Source organism: Pseudomyrmex gracilis, unplaced genomic scaffold (assembly GCF_002006095.1).
Source record: "Pseudomyrmex gracilis isolate BER0280 unplaced genomic scaffold, ASM200609v1 scaffold_139, whole genome shotgun sequence".
NCBI classification, from domain to species: Eukaryota; Metazoa; Arthropoda; class Insecta; order Hymenoptera; family Formicidae; genus Pseudomyrmex; species Pseudomyrmex gracilis.
The window spans coordinates 351,855-369,083 of record NW_018020723.1 but is presented as its reverse complement, the minus strand read 5'-3'; the positions used below and the strand labels follow the sequence as shown (position 1 = coordinate 369,083).

The following is a 17,229-nucleotide window of genomic DNA, read 5'->3' as shown; positions in this document are numbered from 1 at the left end:
TTTTTTTTCGCAAAATCAGTAACGTGTCAACATTCCCCGTTGACACGTTACACGCTTTTGTCGGTCTATTACGTCCCCGTCTAGTCTGTTCTAGTCGTGCGGTAACCGGTCGTGTGTGTTAACCGGTTTTCGTCCGGTGGCTCCGTTTATCTCTCGTCATCATCCTCTCTTCACGTACGATACCACACACGTCGCCACCCCCACGTGGAAGGATGCCTCGAAAAACGAATCGGTCGTAGGTGCGTAAACTCGAAGAGGACGCAAGGCTTTGGGTTTTTTCTTCCGACGGTGCGAATCATGATACATAATTGGGCGTTGACTTCCACCGGAAACGGAGAGAAACAAATTTGGCAGAAGGGCAGAAGACAAGACGGGAGGATCGGCGAACAATTGAGGAAGCAAAGGACGAAATGGCATCGTTTGTTGCTTATCGTTGAATCGCGCGGATGCGCGCCGTCGTCGTCGTCGTCGTTGTCACGACTCGTCGCTTTAAAACCCAACGGAAAACTAACGTAGAACAACGGCCGGATCTATCACCATCTATCTGTTAGCTGTCCGTTTGATTATACTCGACACACAGCAAGACGTAACAAGTGTTACGTGTGATTTTAAATCAAGAAGAGGAGAACCTCCCGACGGGAAGATCCCGAAGTTTAAATTGCGGCAACAATATTTTCTTGTCGCCTCGGTCCCCCGATTGATTTTGGAGGTCAAATTTTATTATAGAAGCGTGCGCGCACGCGGCAGACGCGAGCGATAAGTCTTTGGCGGAAACAGAAGCGTCCTTCGTCTGACCTTTTTGATCTCTAAAAAAAAAAAAGAAAAAGAAAACACAAGCAGAGGACGGACTTTTGTCCTTGCGACTCCTGTTTAAGAATTTGAGGTCAGGGTTCTTTTGAAGAGACAAAAACCGCGCGACTTGTGCGAGACATTTATCCTTCGTGCAAAAAAAAAAGAAACAAACAAACAGTGCAATTCTACGTGCGAGTACTCGTGTGATATCACCGCGCGAACGACGATGGCTCTTCCCTTCGAAATCTCGTGTGCAATCTAATCAAGGAGAAGGGGATGGAGCAATAATCGAAGTTCGACTGCGCGAAATCGTAAATACAAATATATAATACGAATATATTACACACACACACGTGGAAAGATGGACTCCTGCTTCCCGAATTTGGCGATGCTGAATCCGCGGCACGCGAATAAATCGAGAGATCTGCGACTCGGCGACGGACGGAACGACAACGCCGAGGACGCGTTGACGCGATCGAGGACCTCGACGCATCCGTCAAAGAGCGACGTTTTTCAGGATCTGGATCTGTACTACGTGCGACAGATCGCACGCAATTCGAAGGTAAACGCTTCGTCCGAGATCCGCAACTCGGGCAACTTTAAAAAAAAAAAATTATAAGCGTTCACATTCACATCAAGTACACGTGAAATTACGACACGTGTCTGTGAAGATGTGACTTTCATTTTTTTTTCTTGCCTTATCTCGACCGATCGGTCGCTTAACGAGATAGAAAGTTAGAATATGAAATTATGTGAAGAGAAGAACTACGTGTGTGCTCTCGAAACGCGTGCGGGAAGCTCGCACGCACGACGCGCTGCGTCGTTCTTCTTCTGTATGTGTGTATGTGTGTAGGTAAAACGCTTTTCACAGAATCTCCGACGTTTCCTCGCGGAGTCGTTCGTGTATTTTTAGACACCGCGTGTGATATCGCGCGGTTGGATGTACGAATTGTGCGCGCGTATAACAAAAATACTAGAAATATCAAATTCGAAATCATTCGTTGAGTCGTCGGCGTTTTCGAACGAGACTCGTCGTTTTACACATACGCAACTTGATTGAACCGGAGTAGGAAATCTCAATAGAGATTCTAAAACACGTACACGTCAGCTCGTAGAATATTTATTACTATTTAAGTACTTTATATTACCGTTTAAGTGCTTTTTAATTACTTTAATTCGTAAAATATACGTCTTGTGCGTATGTGTGTTTTATACTAGAACGTGGTTTTAATCGGGTAACTTTCCTCAATTCGCGCTCCACTTTGTCCCGACCGGGTATTAGAAAATTTACGCGAGAAAGAAGATGCGCGCGCGAAAGCACGCGTGTCGCGTGTCGCGCTCACGTAGTGACCATTACGGGCACAAGTTGCACCGGGGAGGGTATTGGATTTCTGGCGACTATTTTCGGCAGACAAGCTGTCGGGAAAGTGTTGGCAACATACAGAGAAAGAGCACAATTTTGAGGGGGGGAAGAGAATGCACAAAGGAACAAAGTATACACGAAGGGAGTTCGCACGGGGAGAGTCGAAGAGAGATGAGAGAGCGAAAAACAGAAATAAAAATGTCTGAGATGCGCACACGTAATTTTCCCAACACGTGTCGCACACGCGCGATACTTTACGGAGTGGTCGAGATAATACATATAATATTCGCGCGAATTGTGTTACACATTCGTGCTTACGTGAACTCGGAGCCCGTCATCATCACAGCGCGCGCATCAACGAATTTCATCAAGGCTCGTTACACAGACTCGAGCGAGGTCAGGGATTAAATGTAGACCCTCTCGCGTCGTTGCGAAAATTTCTATCCGAGGCCGGGAGGAAGCGAAGCAACACACACACAAAGTGGTGTGTATTGTGTGTGCGTCGCATATGTACACGTCTATGATTTTCCTAATAAAAACCCGTCGCCGAGTATACCGAGTAAGGATGTGTCATGTTTGTAACACGTTAACGGAATACGAAATCGCTCGATTCGCTCAATGATTCATCTTCATTATTGATTTTACTGATGCGTTCGTTATTTTTGGATTGCAGCTTCATTCGAACATTCGCGTAGATTAGCGAATTAGCGATCCGAGGGAGAAAATTGTTATATTAGATGTATTTTGATTTAAAAAAAGACAACGTAAAATAATGTTCGGAAAAAGCACATTTGAAGAAAACAATACGAGAGAGAAGAGAAATCGAAAAGAAACCACTTCTTCGATTTTTCCGAGCGTTTGCCCTACCACGCAGGGGATAAAATGCGATTTCTCTCGTGCACGCACCGACAATAAAAGCCGACGAGTGACGGATCGATATTCGACGATGCCAGCGTGGTACGCCGAGGGTGGAAGGAGAGAAGAGCGTATAAGCGAGAGCCAATTTGCCGGAGGTGAACGTCACCCCCTCGTGTGTTTGCCCACTTCCCCGAAGAGAGTCGTTATTTCAGTCCGATTCTGCGTTTTGCTACCATCGTATAGTAGCTTGGCGAAGGCTCTTTCGATTTATTTACGCTCTCGCGAAGTTTATTTCTTGTCGCGAAGTGGAATTTCCATTCATTCGCGCTAGCATTGTGTAGCTATCCGTGTGTAAACGGATAAAATATTTACTTTCTCTTTCTCTTTCTCTCTCTCTCGCATATATATATATATGTCGAAATCTTACGAGCGAACGAATGAAAAGATGACGTTTTCCCAGGTTATTGTATTCAATTTTCTATCGAATAAATATACAATATAGAAAGTTCTCTGTATAAATCTGCATCTGTGTTTGAAAAATTTGCAATATGCGCATCTTTCGAATCGACGCCGCCGAATCGTTCTTGGAGTCGGTCTACAGGTCTCCCAAGAATAAAAAAAAAAACGATTCGTTCGCGAAATACGTGAGACGTTTCATTAACTTTTGTAATCGGACACCAAAAACGCGTGACAGGTCACGTGTTAGCAAGCTAGTTCGTTTTAATGCTGAACTTTTTACATTTTGTATCCGATTGTTTGTGTCTATCGGTTGTTCTCGTTTCGTTACTACCGTGCTTTATTACATTTAAATCTGCGGCGAGCGATTATTGGGTTTTCTCTGGAAACCAAGTTGCTCGAGTTGCTTCAAAATAGTTCTCTTTAAAATTGAATAAAAAGAAAACAATAAAATACATAAAAGAATATTATAAAATAATATACGAAATCAAATTTACGGCAATGTTCGAATATCACCCGCTTGCAAATGTTAACGAACTGTGTGTTTTAGGAGCACGATCTCGAGCAAAAGATCGAGGTGGAAATCAAGATGAGAGAAGGCTCCACGAGACTTTTGGCTGCCGCAAAGCATCGCGCTCAAAGTCTGGAAGCCGCTAAAGCGTTGCTCACGTCGAACGAGAGGATGTCGGTTTACATGGCGGAGTTACAGACTCGTCGTCGCGAATCCGTCAAAAAGCCATGGTTTGTTTGTTTTTTTTCTCGTAACGACTTTTCCTAAAAACGCGGAAATAAAATACACTTTGCCGCAATTTGAGAGATTTTGTAATTTTCCAACAGTCCTGGAAGCACGGGCAGACTGTCGATTTCGGATCTTAGAATACCGCTAATGTGGAGAGATTCTGATCACTTCAAAAATCGCGGCGACTATCGTCGGTTTGCGGTGTTTTGCTTAGCGCGACTTGGCACGGAAATCCACGACACCTCTTTGCTGTGTCCGATCGACAGATCTCACACAGATATCAGTTTTCCCGACGTTTTGGTATTGTAAGTACTGAATAATTGACGCAATTGATGATCGCGCGACTTATTTATTTCGCAATTCTAGATCTTTGTTCTTTTTGCTTCTCAGTAACAACGTGTCTCCTGAATTTGAATTAGTCCTGGAAATTTATAGTCACGTTTTGCAAGAAGATTTCAGCATTGCCAGCACACCAAGAAGAATCAAAAAGACAATTCACTCGTCAATCTCGAAAACAGTTGGCAAAAAACTTGCCGCATCACTTCGGGACGAGTTTGGTTCGACGAAATCGTAAGTTTTTTTTTTTTAAATAAATGGCAAATGTGAAATTTCAAGCGTTTTTTTTATCGTTACTTTCTTTTCAGTGGACCACACTTTGATTTAGTAGCTCGTGCAAAACTGACTCTAGATGACACGGACGATAATATTCACACACACGATCTCGTTATCAACAACATTGGTAAGTTTATATTAAAAGAAATATTTTTTTCTAAGTATCTAAAACGCGAGTCTTTTTTTCTTTTTACAGAAAATAAATATCATTCCCTGCCGCTTTTCGGTCACTTTTGTTGTCGATTGGCAGCACAGCCGGAAAGTATCAGTAAAGAAATTTGCATCGGCAGTGTGAATATAAACGGTCAGGATTATTGGGCACGTCTACAGGGGTTCTGTATAAAGGCTTGGGAATCAAAAAAGCATGCGGAAGAAGAGCAAAATCCAGAACACGTCATACCAGTTAATAAAGTTAGCATCTTCTTATATGCATATGGTTACACTGTTCAAGTTTTGTCACTTAAATCAAGAGAGGTGAAACGTGTTTATATAGATTTTTATAAATATTATTACTTTTCTTCGTTAAAGTGACAAAAATTGTAAATGTGTAGACCAAAAGTATTAACTTATTTCAGTTCAACTAATTTTTGCACATATTTTACAGGGAACGTCCGTACAATTGTTCAAATCTTCCGCCAAACAACTTTTGATAAATAATTCCGGCAATAATATGGAGAAAGTATTGTCGATTAAATTTGAGTCGAAAGACGAAGCCCAAAAATGGTTGAAGTTTTTGTCGTCGCACATCAACGATCATTCAAGATGGAAGCACGCGGCGGAAGTTATTCAACGTGTGTCCAGCATTGAAAGTACAAGAAATTCTTTTATCAGCAATAAAAGACAGGGCTCGCTATATGACGAGACTCCTTTAATCGGTAAATCCTCAAATTACGAATCTTTCGAGTTATAACGCGTTGACACTTGAAAAACTTATTTAAAACAATTATTTCTTTTATTGCAGAATCAATCCCATCGGATTACTCATCCACGAGACCTCCTGTACAAACAATTTTTGATCTCACGCCTAGTACTAGCTTAAGCAGTTGTAGTTCCACAAATAGTCTAACAAGTTTGCGTTCGCGTTCGCGAAGCATCAGCGGTGCGTTTAAACAAAGTGCCATTACTCTAAAACCCCATTTACCTTCGACTAATAAAAGAAACGCGTAACAAATTCGATATTTTTTTTTTCTGAACAATTTCGTTATTCTACAAAGCAGTCTTCTAAAATGTTTCGCATTATTCCGTATCAGGATTTTAAATCTGTGAAGAGGAAAAACGCATATTAGTCAGTATTGAATATATTTCCTGACTTAGTACGCACTTTAGATGAACTCTTTAGTCAGAAATAATATGCATATTGATATATATTTTTTGATTGATATAAATCTATGTATAAAAGTTTTCTTCAGCCTTCAATAGAAATACATAATATAAAACATTTTGATTAATTTTGTTTTCTACTTTTATATAAATGTAAAAATTTTATTTTTACAAAAAACAGAAGATAAGGGCAGCCCTATCATATAATGCATTTAAAAGTTTGTTAAAAATATGTATAAAGGAGTATTGCAATATTTAGTATATAATTGTACTAAAAAGATATATATATATATATAATTTATATATATGCAGCATTAGAATTTAATGTATTAATAATATACGATTATATTAGTGAACAAAATTTATATTTAATTTGTCCAATTACTCCATCTTTAATTATACATACATACCTTTACACACTTACTTTACACACAACCTTTACTACTTACCTTTACACACAACCTTCCCAGTGACTAGATTATAATAGAATTTATTAGTAGTAACACATAGTGGAAAAAACTTGTACAGATAACAATTAAAATAATTCTTTTATCTAACAACAATATCACATAGTCAAGTGATATTTAAAATATAAGAACAATAAGTTTTAATTCTGATGCTCTTACCGAATATTATGCTCTGTTTTCTTAAATATCAAGAACATGTTATATTCAAAGAACACCTACATTAAATAAATTTGTCTACATTAAACAATTTGTCTTGACATCATGTCAAAAGTGAATATTATTTTACACACACTACCAATAGCTACTTGTGCGACAATTTTACACAAATTTATTTTGAACCGGGTATAAAAATAACTCCCACAGCTATGCAAGCAATGGTAAACGCTTGAGCGGCTACACGTGCGCGCATCATGTACTGTTGCATTTGGCTTTTTCCTCGATAAAAATTTATAAGCCCAACAGTCAATGCTGTTGCAGTTGCAAGGCTCCCTGTGGAAATACACAAAGTACTTACTTAAACTCTATGTTCAATCTTTTTGTTTTTCTCTGAATTTTCGCAGTCTCGACAAAGTTCGAGAGAATTTATACAGATCGATAAATCTGTCTTCTGCTAATAGAGTAATTGAAGGTTAATTTACCTATCGGTACAAGTGGATTCTCTCGTGTTTTACGTTTAGCTTTTTCCAAAATCGTCTCGGTTAGATACGTGCTGTCCAAATCCTCTCGTATTTTCACCCAGTCCAAGTCGACATCTTTCACATTAGCCATAATTGACGTTTTAAAACTAAATTTTTTTTTTTAAATTACATAGCAACACCGAATATACGTACGGAATGTATCAATAACGCGTAGTATTTGATCACAACACTGCCAAGTTTTAGCGGTGTTCTCAATCTTTGAGGCCAGTTTTACCAACTCTCGGTTTTAACTTGAGTCAGCTGATTTGACAGATCGTACCGACCGGATTGGTCGAATTGATCCAATTAAAGCCTGTTCTACATTGATCGCGAGCGCAAACGCAGGTAGAATTGACCAATCGTATTGATCAAATCAGCCAATTGATCAGCGTGATTGGTCAATTCTACGAGATCTATACCTTGCGTTTGCTCTTGCGATCAATGTAGAACGGGCTTTACGATCGACGATTAATCAACCGATAAGTTAACTGATGTTGGTAAAACTGACGCGTATATATATCCAGGTGTTTTTTTCATCAACGTGTGATTTGTAATTGTCAAATTCCGTCGAATGACAGAATGCACGCAAACATGAGCGTTGTGCAATTACACATACAGTAAACTCAGCTGACAGTCTAGGCAATGCTGACAAATGTACAAGTTTGTTACGTCACGCAACGTTATGTTCCTTGAGTCATTACAACGCACGTACCAACTTTATGTACGTAATGTGTGCACAAGCATTCAAAGAATTTATTATAAATTTTGATCACACACATACACACACACGCACACACAGTGCGTGCTCGTGTCAATGTGATAGATTTTCTATTGTTTAAGATCTTTAAATAACTCGTTTTTCTTTCAGATTCTTTCGTTTACATAAAAGTGTGTCGAACAAGCATAGTTCCATTTTACTTTTAAATATAATGTGTGGACTTGTAAACGAAAAAATGAGTTCAATGAATGTTCTAGAAGATTTGTCGGATGTTTGCATTGAAACGCGCCAGCGTCTAAAAACTTTGACCGAGCAGAAGGACAGAGAAACATTAATTGTAAACCACATTAAGCGGTTCGACACCACCGAGTCACAAATTGGAGATTTTCCAAAAGGTAATTATTTTGAATAATTATGTATAAAGAACGTATCTTGTCATTTGTTGTTCTTCTCTCTCTAATAAGTAATCTAATAACATAGTTTAGTAATTCAGCAAATAATATTTTTGTCTAATATTATATAGGTTTGGAGTGGTTCAACGTATCGGAAGGATTGTCACTGGCACAACATTTAAAGGGGAAAATTGTGCTTTTGGATTTTTTTACTTACTGCTGCATTAATTGCATGCATGTTTTAGCTGACTTAGAAGACATTGAAAAGAAAATTTCCATAGAGGATGGTCTTGTTGTAGTGAGTGAAAAATTTTGTTATAAATATAAATATTTCAATAGAATAATTCCAATGGTCAGTAATAAATACTTCTATACAGGTTGGGGTTCACAGTGCAAAATTTACAAATGAACGTAGTTCACCTAATGTCTTGTCTGCTGTACAAAGATATAACATCACACATCCTGTGGTAAATGATGTAACATTGAGGATGTGGGAGTGTTTGGGAATTAGATGTTGGCCTAGTCTTGTTATGTTAGGTTTGTAAATATATATATATTTTTTTTCTTGTTTTTATAAAATTTATATTTTTAAGTTATGTATATGTAATTTATAAATTCCTGTTTCAGGACCCGAGAGCCAACCATTGGCTATTTTTGAAGGTGAAGGTCACAGAAGTGAAATACTTTTGTACGCAAAAGTAATGATATCGTACTTTAAATCTTTAAAACGAATATCAAGCCACAAGCTTCCATTAAAACCAGCACATCATCTTTTACCGTCGTCAAAAGATAGTCTGTTATTTCCCGGTAAAGTAGCAATTCTTTCATCCGATCAAGGAACAAAGCTCGTCATATCGGACAGTGGCAACAATAGAATTGTGATCGCAAACGAACGTGGGGAAGTGGAACACTTAATAGGCGGATGCAATCAGGGTTTTAAAGATGGCAATTTCAAAAAAGCGAAATTTTCTTCTCCCCAAGGAGTTTGTGTACTCAAGAACGTAATTTATGTTGCGGATAATAACAATCATGCAATTAGGAAAGTAAGGACAACAATATCATTATTATTATTGTGTCTTAAACTATTGGTTTTATTTGTATTTTCAAAGTTAATCATTCGTTGCAGATAGATCTAACTGAGAAAGTTGTATCTACCATAGCCGGCACCGGTTTTCAAGGTCACGATTACTGTGGCGGAAAATGCGGTACCGATCAGGCTTTGTCATCTCCTTGGGATGTTGCGATCTATCATCACGAGTGCAAAGGTACTATTGTACCAGTTTTGTTAATTGCGATAGCAGGCACTCATCAGATTTGGGCATTATTTTTGGAAGATACTTTTTGGTGGAAGGAAAAGTATGATCTATTAAATTCTGTAATCCAATGACGTATGATTTTTTAATTTCATTTAGAAATTAGGTTTCTTTAAGAAAATTAACATTCTCAATCGAAGTTATAACTTAGGAAATACACGGCTGGCACGTGTGCCGCTATTGTTGGAACTGGTCGGGAGGAAAATCGTAACAACAGTTATCCTCACGCTGCTGGATTGGCACAACCTTCTGGTATCGTGGTAGTTCAAGAATATAAAATTGCGTTTTTCGCGGATAGCGAAAGTAGTTCCGTCAGACGTGTGCACTTAGATAACGGACGAGTATCTGCTGTTTGCGGAGGAAATAAAAATCCAATGGTTTGTGTTCAAATATACAAATACAATATGTTTTCAGTCCGGTATTATTTTTGGAACTCGAGTGTTTTGTATTTTGTTTTGTGACCTTGTAATATAGTTCACCAGACTATGAACTGTTTTTATAGAATCTACATACTTTCGGAGATATAGATGGAAAGGATTATTCGGCCAAACTTCAACATCCGTTGGATGTAGCGTGGAATCATGTGGACAAGCAACTTTACGTCGCTGATACTTACAATCACAAAATTAAAATCGTGGACAGTAAGACAGGATATTGTGAAACGTTATTTGGGGGTGGGAAACCTGATCGTACATTTTCTGTAAGTTTATATTTTTGATCAAAAATAAATAATACTCGCTAGAAGTATATATACATTTCGTCCATAATAAAATTTTTCAGTTCAATGAACCGAGTGGCCTTGCTGTTAGCGCAGATGGGAACATTCTTTATGTAGCGGATACCAATAATCATGCGCTTAAAAGTATTGATTTGAAAAACAAAACTATTTCAACCGTAAGTATATATGTAGATATTTTTTGATCTCTATAAAATTACGAATTCTTTCATTCTTCTTCGACTTAAATTTTCAGATGACTTTAGTATCGAAATGCGATTCTAATAAAACCAACGATAGCAAATCGAAATTTATCTTCGATACGGCAATTAATACAAGTGGTGGGGAATTAAGTATCTCGTTTAATATCGTGTTCAAAAATAATCTAAAATTAAACGTGGATGCGCCGCAACAATGGGACGTGACGTTACCTGTGAACACATGGACAGCGAAATCTCTGTCTGGCAGACTTTCGACTCCTGTGACGGTCAAGCTTCCCGCTGATGAAGCGTTTCATCAATTGCACATCGCATTAAATATGATAGTCTGCACGCAAGACTCGTGCATGCCATTGAAATTGTCTGTGGTATTTAACGTGCATCGAAAAACCGATGCACCGACAATTGTAACTGAACAAAAAGATCTTGTTGTCAACTAAAAATTTTTATTTTAATACACACACGAATTGAATTTATACAAGTTTATTAGAAATAACAGCCGTTATATATCTCATATTGTTATCATTGTAATGATTATCTGAAAGCTATACATGACATTTTAAAATTATATATGTGGGTGATTCTCTGTGAACGCGTAAGTTTCAACTTTCATTTTTGATAAAAAATAATTATTATTAAACTAACGGATAGCGATGAATTATGTTTTTTTCATTATGTTTTTTTAAGTCATTCGTAATATAAATACGTAATATGCAATATAAAAAACATATCTATGTTTTTTATGTCAATATACCACGGAAATTAAGTTTTTTGAGAATTACCCATATATATATATATATATATCACATATCTTTTTATTTATTATATTACTTTTTAATTATTTTTTTGTCTTAATGTATGCATATATTTCTTACACAAGTTTTAATAGATAATATTTCTTTTTTGAACTTATTTTTAGGTTGTTTTTGTCTTATCATCGGGTGAATGTCTGACAAATGTCGTCAATCTTAAATAATGCAATTAAATTAATTTTTGTATTAAATCTTTGTCAAGTAATTTTTAAGTTTTGTGTGTGTGTGTGTGTGTGTAACTTACATACCTTTGCCACCAATTTTCCGTTTCGTCCTCAGGTAATAACGTCTCAAACTCTGCCGCGCCCGAGTGCCAGTATTCGTGTAACCATTCTCGGTAACCAGTTGGTTCCGTCCAGCCCTTTCGGCAATTTTCCCTTATCCAAGTACTTTCTTCCGTCGTTGGAATCTCGAGTATCTTTGTAATAATATTTATTCCTCATTGTTTTTATAATTTTTTAATTTGTTTTTACAAGAATACACATATATTCTTTGCTACTGTTGAACATTGTAATTTACCTTTTTGCAATTACGATACGACGCTACGCACTTCTTGCCGTAGTCAAAAATCCCAGTACCGGTATCATAACCGAACGGAGTTATGATCTTAGTTGGCTGGGTATTGGTTTTTAATACTTTTCGCGCTGGTCTCAGACCGTTTAGTATGCAATTATAAAATCTGCAAGTTTTTTGTTTATAATTTCTTACAGTTTTATTTTGATGTTTCAGATAAGAGAGATAACAATCGCAAACCGTCTGTCGGGAGGTTTACAATAATCCCATCCGTCTTCCTGATACGACAAACCGTCCGCGAACGTGTAACGCTTTTCTACCAGTTTTCCTCGATCCCAAGTACCGTCTATTCTTTGTCCTTGCGGCCAGCGCATACTTCCCTCACCGTGAAGCACACCGTCCTGAAATATTCCTTCTATCACCACTTCTGGAAAAACAGAGAATAACGCTGTGACTTCGACACCGGTGCGTTTCCTCCTTTTTACGTTATTAATAAATTGCATTTAAAAAAATGTAGTTCTTTTTTTAGAATAGTTGCAATTTTAACTAACTGTGAGGTGTAACGTATCTGCCAGCGCGCGGCTCGATAATCGCAGATCGTTTTTCCTCAAATTTGTCATCGTTGACGAATTGAATCTCGCATAGTATTTTCATTTCGTCTTCCTCTTCTATATTTGTAATCATCGCGGTAGTCATGTCGCTTCTACGCATAATTGCAATTAAATATCGCGTGTAAACAATTGCTCTTGAAGCTTCAAGTTTTTTATTTATTTTTTATTTAAATTTCTGCTTATCTTGTACATGTACTTTATATTTGTTGTATCAAGTTTTTATTTATTTTTATTTAAATTTTTTTGCTTATCTTATGTATTTATTTTTATTGTATATTTTATTAATGTGTTGTGTTTAATTATCTAGAATTGCGGAGAACATTTGACGTATGACAAATGCGGAGAACAAGTCAAAAACGCGCGCGAGAAGAATAAGTTTCTCCTTCCCGAACAATCGACACCCGGAGACACGGTTTATCCTTACAGGATGGCCTCGTTGCCTGGTATTCCGGATAATCTCGGTCGGAATTTTGTGGTCGCGTCCTCGGACGAACGTGCAAGTCTGGGAGAGAGAGAGACACGGACACGCGTCTCGAATTTGAGAACACACATAAACGGGAGCAATCGTCCGCATAATGTGCGTGTGTGTATATCATGTATTAACACATATCCGAGACGGGCATTTTCACATCCTACGCGCGTAACTAAATCAGATTTTTGGACGAGCGCGCGGCGCTCGGAATACGGAATTCGTAACACACGCATTGGACAACGGCGTGGAGGAGACCGTTACCTGTCTCCCCCCTCGTACTTCTATATGTGAGAGATCGTCTCATGCGCCGCGTATACACTACTGTTATGTGTGCCGAAAAGTCACACATTCCGGTATATACGTGTCGAGAAGCGCTTATACTTGCCAAGTTTCACACCAACAGCTCGAACAACGTATGCTGGCTTTGAATAGCAAACGCAGTTTCCGCAAAGTTTGAACGAGTTGTTAACCAGACGATTTTCCAGCGTCTCGTCACTTTGTATGACACGCGACGAAGACGAAGAAGAGATCGGAGAAAGACAATTTTATCGTCAAAGATGTTCTCTCGTAAATTTATTTCTTTCCGGGAAAGACACGATCATAGTTTCCGTTCGCCAATTTCGGGACAAATCTACTTTTGATGAACAAAACCAAAAAAATTAATTTTTTACTTTATCATCTGCACGTGTACGAGTGCGAAAAGTTTTGTACAAGAAAATCGGAATGGAAGATCACACAAATCTTGGAACTGTTCCGAGAAAATCGGTACGAATGAAATTCGCAGCTTTTCTTGTAATTAAAAAAAAAAAAAAAAAATATTGACGACATTGCGAGGCAAAACGGGATGAACATTATTAGTGTAATTTCTCGAAATACTCCATCTCTTCTTTGTGTTGCCGCGATAAATAATCAAAATTATTTCACGGAATCGATTTTGTGGATTTACATAATCCACATAAGCTGTTACACAAAAAAACAAACGAAGCGATAAGAAAGAACTTGAAGTAATACGCTCGCACAAGACCGCGATAAAGACATCAGCGTCTCTTTCTCTCCTTTTATCTCGCGTTACATAGTTACATGTCGGACACGAACATGTATTAATACATATATATATATACGCGCTATCTACTGTGCTCGCGGTATCGCGCGCGTATCGATTAACATTTATAATGCGGAGTCGCCGCATTAGGCGACGGAAGAGACGATTACGCCAGTCGATGCTCTCAGGACGATGCTCTCTTAGGAGCTACGATTCCAGCTACGTAATCTGGAATGTAGTGTTAGCTCAGCCGAGCGTGACACCTTCGCCGCGGAGAATCTCTCACGCACCTGAGAATTTCTCGTGCAGACACACGGTTAACTTGTGTTTTTTTTTCTCTCTCTCTCTCTCTCTCTCTGTCTCCTCCCCCGATTGTGATAGCATATTCTCATGCGTGCGCGCATCGCGTCGAAGAGGGAAACGTTCTATTGTTAGAAATGCGATTTTCGTTATCGTTCACGCATATAAATATTCTCTGGAAAACTAAAAAAGTTCCAGATTTGGACTGAGATGGATATCGAAGTACATAATTCGTCGCGATCGGGAAGTCGATTTGTCAACGCGAGATTAAAAAGGAACTTGTGCGAAAAAAAATTCGCGATTATAAATCACTTGTATAATTTTGAAAAAGAAAATTGTAGAAAAATGAAATCTCCAGATTTTTGAACCGACATCGAAGTGCGATTCGTCGCAGATCGATATCGAGAGATCGACTTTTTCTTCGCGATCAACGCGAAGTTAAAAGTGACAAAGATAACGTGTCCAATTATGTACTTGTGATTAAGTTGCACAATTAAGATTTTGAAAAATAAAATACAAAAAAAAAATTAAACAAATAAATGTGAAATGTGAAACGACGAAGTTGATCGCGTACCAGTTGTTTGGAGAACGTTCTCCCGCGTAGGTCCAATCGATCAAACTTTCGTCAGGGCGAGGAGACGGGCAAGGCCCGTCAGACGGACGGACCGGATGTATGGAATATATTGTTTTGCGAATCGATCACAAACGTCTCGCGCGTATCCAATAAGGTACTACTTGCCGAGAGCTATGTGAAATCGGTGGCGGGAAAAATAGGTCGGACTCGGTCGGTGTCGGAGTTTACGGAGCGCTCGTTCTCGCGTTCCCCTTTTCTGCGCTACTCCCGAGAGAGTAGTGCCCCTCTCGGCATGAAATTCGTCGATAGGTAAACCGTTGGATAAACCTTAATCCAGCTCTCGTGGCGCGGTACCGTTGTCTTGGTAAACAGTAGGTTACGGATGGACAGTCCGTGCAAGTGGGACAGCTGTTTATTAACCCGCGCATGTTCGACGTACAGAAAACTCAACCAGACAACACACACGTCGTGCCGGCCGCACAGAAACGAGAAAACGGGTTCTCTTACCCGCGAGAGCGCGATAGTCTATTTGTCTCCCTTAGAGCGCGCGCGCACACACACGAAGTGTCTGTCAAATTCAAGTCTTATCGTTTTTCGCTTTTTTGCCCCCGTCGCACAGTCATCGGTTGCGAGAAAGAGAGTTGTTTCTCCGCGAACAATAAAACCGAGAAATCTTATCTCATCAGCAAACGATACGATTATTTAATTTGCATCCAAAAAGATGTTGGTTTTATTGGAAGAGCGGTAAAACTAGTTGCGCGGTCGCAACATCGTGCGAGTGTTTTTTTTTCTTTTTCCAAAAATGTTGACGCAGTCCGTCTTGAGATGTTCGCGCGTTTATCAAGGACGATCGATTCGCTTCATGAATGAAATCGCGCACATCTGATATTTACGCGACTTTCTTTCACAAGCAAAACTCGCTTGCGGAATACAATATACTGATAAATGTCCGTTTGTGAAAGATTATCTCTTTTAAAAGGTCTTTGGCTTCTACAAATAACTCCCGGCACGGTCCATCGCGTGGTTTTCTTCCACAATTTAATACGTCATGTACGACTCATTCGGTCGATGTACCGTTAAACGCCACGAATCGTCGGCCTGGCTCACGCCGCAGTTGTCGTTTCAAAAATATTTGTGTGTGACTACTTTTCTCTCTCTCTCTCTTCCTCTTTCCCGCTTATATAAATTTTCTTTGAAAATCTTCCAACGTTTCTCGTTTTCGATTAAGGAATATGAAAAGCCACTGGAATGGAGCGTCACAATTCGAGCGTGACGATTCGCATCGGTGTTAAAATTGAAAGTAAAAGCTGGAACATAAAATCAAAATTTTCTTAGCGATTTTTCAGCAATTTTCAATCGAGCGGGAGGAGAAGAAAAATCTTGTTCCACAACGTTTTTCCAACGAAATTCGCTTCGGATCTATCCGCGACTATCGTGCGTAAAACCGCACGTACACGCACAAGGCGGGTATGTACGCGCGTCACCTGTTTCCGCGTAATCCACTCGATCCACGACGACGACGACGACGACGACGACGACGACGAAGCTCTTCGCAAAGCGGCGAAAGAGGCGAAGTCCTTTCTCTGTCTTACCCCTCAGGAGCGTGTCTCCCCCTCCTCAACTCTTCCGACTCTTCTGTTTCGCCGCGTTCGTTCCAGCAAAGGATCCTACCTTGCAGTATGTGTTTATCCAGGGTATAAGACGGCAGAAGCGGACAAGTGTGGCGTAGGAAGAGAATCGCTCGTAGTGTCCAAGCCGGGCTTCGATACACATACGCGAGATATACGACGGCGTATAGTAGTGCGAGGGATTGCGCGAGAAAAAGAAGAGACAAGAAAGAGAGAAAGAGAGAGAGAAAGAGAGAGACCTGGAAGGCGAGGAAGAAGAAAAGGGAGGAGTTCGCACAGAGGCGGCACACGCTCCGTAATCTTCGCCGTGGCCTGAGGTCACTACACCGGCGAGTCTGACAACAAGGTCGACCGCACAACAGTCTCAACTGCCAAACGTCCTTGATCCCTTAACAGAAGAAAGGAAGAAGAGAAAACGAGAGAGAAAAAGAGAGAGAGAGAGAAAGAGAGGATCGGACGGAGGCGCGAAGGAAGGATCGCAAGGGGGAAAAAAGGGATAGAAACGACGGCGTCGATTCGCGCGAGGGAATCGAACACGTCCGAAGGAGATCGTCGGACAAACGCCTTCGCCGACGAACGTATTCAGCAGCGTTGTCTTTTTTTTTTTTTTTTTTTTGTTGAATATTACGGATTTCTG

General features: G+C 39.4%; 4 protein-coding genes across 7 annotated transcripts in view; 2 read left to right on the top strand and 2 right to left on the bottom strand.

Moving 5' to 3' along the window:
- Window positions 1-6,251, top strand: part of LOC109857013 (rhotekin-2-like) — a 7,571-nt gene extending 1,320 nt beyond the window's left edge. The window contains exons 1-8 of one of the 3 annotated variants that reach the window (XM_020432846.1): window positions 7-1,354; window positions 4,020-4,210; window positions 4,307-4,513; window positions 4,599-4,778; window positions 4,853-4,947; window positions 5,017-5,231; window positions 5,425-5,695; window positions 5,782-6,251. In XM_020432846.1, the coding sequence (XP_020288435.1) occupies window positions 1,154-1,354; window positions 4,020-4,210; window positions 4,307-4,513; window positions 4,599-4,778; window positions 4,853-4,947; window positions 5,017-5,231; window positions 5,425-5,695; window positions 5,782-5,987 (1,566 nt within the window). In that variant the 5' untranslated portion in view covers window positions 7-1,153 and the 3' untranslated portion in view covers window positions 5,988-6,251. Of the gene's footprint in view, window positions 1-6; window positions 1,355-3,229; window positions 3,474-4,019; window positions 4,211-4,306; window positions 4,514-4,598; window positions 4,779-4,852; window positions 4,948-5,016; window positions 5,232-5,424; window positions 5,696-5,781 lie in introns of those variants that run through there. The other 2 variants (XM_020432848.1, XM_020432847.1) reach the window with 2 other exon arrangements.
- Window positions 6,252-6,669: 418 nt separating this feature from the next.
- Window positions 6,670-7,505, bottom strand: LOC109857018 (HIG1 domain family member 2A, mitochondrial). The gene is made up of 2 exons (XM_020432863.1): window positions 7,246-7,505; window positions 6,670-7,096 (listed from the first exon to the last, which is right to left on the bottom strand). The coding sequence occupies exons 1-2, from the start codon at window positions 7,373-7,375 to the stop codon at window positions 6,936-6,938; spliced, it is 291 nt and encodes a 96-aa protein (XP_020288452.1). The 5' UTR covers window positions 7,376-7,505; the 3' UTR covers window positions 6,670-6,935.
- Window positions 7,506-7,779: 274 nt separating this feature from the next.
- LOC109857012 (NHL repeat-containing protein 2) lies at window positions 7,780-11,326 on the top strand. Its single transcript, XM_020432845.1, has 10 exons — window positions 7,780-8,005; window positions 8,153-8,397; window positions 8,526-8,692; window positions 8,772-8,931; window positions 9,022-9,437; window positions 9,521-9,750; window positions 9,859-10,084; window positions 10,210-10,407; window positions 10,488-10,601; window positions 10,679-11,326. Exons 2-10 carry the CDS (start codon window positions 8,214-8,216, stop codon window positions 11,078-11,080), a joined length of 2,097 nt encoding a protein of 698 aa, XP_020288434.1. The 5' UTR covers window positions 7,780-8,005; window positions 8,153-8,213; the 3' UTR covers window positions 11,081-11,326.
- A 124-nt stretch (window positions 11,327-11,450) lies between these two features.
- LOC109857016 (MORN repeat-containing protein 5-like) lies at window positions 11,451-16,753 on the bottom strand. 2 transcript variants are annotated; one of them, XM_020432859.1, is made up of 5 exons: window positions 16,636-16,753; window positions 12,206-12,366; window positions 11,972-12,131; window positions 11,701-11,870; window positions 11,451-11,607 (listed from the first exon to the last, which is right to left on the bottom strand). In XM_020432859.1, the coding sequence occupies exons 1-5, from the start codon at window positions 16,735-16,737 to the stop codon at window positions 11,556-11,558; spliced, it is 645 nt and encodes a 214-aa protein (XP_020288448.1). In that variant the 5' UTR covers window positions 16,738-16,753; the 3' UTR covers window positions 11,451-11,555. The 2 variants fall into 2 exon arrangements, with proteins under 2 accessions (XP_020288448.1, XP_020288446.1); XM_020432857.1 differs by lacking the exon at window positions 16,636-16,753 and adding an exon at window positions 12,517-12,778 and having other exon boundaries at window positions 12,206-12,392.
- Window positions 16,754-17,229: the final 476 nt, after the last annotated feature.

What these genes read in the sequence shown, in the direction of transcription:
- LOC109857016 (XM_020432857.1), bottom strand. Translation starts at nt 12,676, where the DNA reads ATGCGTAGAAGCGACATGACTACCGCGATGATTACAAATATAGAAGAG. An exon ending in CAGATACGTTACACCTCACA is followed by an intron (nt 12,393 to 12,516) that starts GTTAGTTAAAAT and finishes CTGTTTTTCCAG; the next exon opens with AAGTGGTGATAGAAGGAATA. An exon ending in CGTATCGTAATTGCAAAAAG is followed by an intron (nt 11,871 to 11,971) that starts GTAAATTACAAT and finishes ATTATTACAAAG; the next exon opens with ATACTCGAGATTCCAACGAC.
- LOC109857012 (XM_020432845.1), top strand. Translation starts at nt 8,214, where the DNA reads ATGTGTGGACTTGTAAACGAAAAAATGAGTTCAATGAATGTTCTAGAA. An exon ending in ACAATCATGCAATTAGGAAA is followed by an intron (nt 9,438 to 9,520) that starts GTAAGGACAACA and finishes CATTCGTTGCAG; the next exon opens with ATAGATCTAACTGAGAAAGT. An exon ending in GAGGAAATAAAAATCCAATG is followed by an intron (nt 10,085 to 10,209) that starts GTTTGTGTTCAA and finishes CTGTTTTTATAG; the next exon opens with AATCTACATACTTTCGGAGA.
- LOC109857018 (XM_020432863.1), bottom strand. Translation starts at nt 7,375, where the DNA reads ATGGCTAATGTGAAAGATGTCGACTTGGACTGGGTGAAAATACGAGAG. An exon ending in GAATCCACTTGTACCGATAG is followed by an intron (nt 7,097 to 7,245) that starts GTAAATTAACCT and finishes GTATTTCCACAG; the next exon opens with GGAGCCTTGCAACTGCAACA.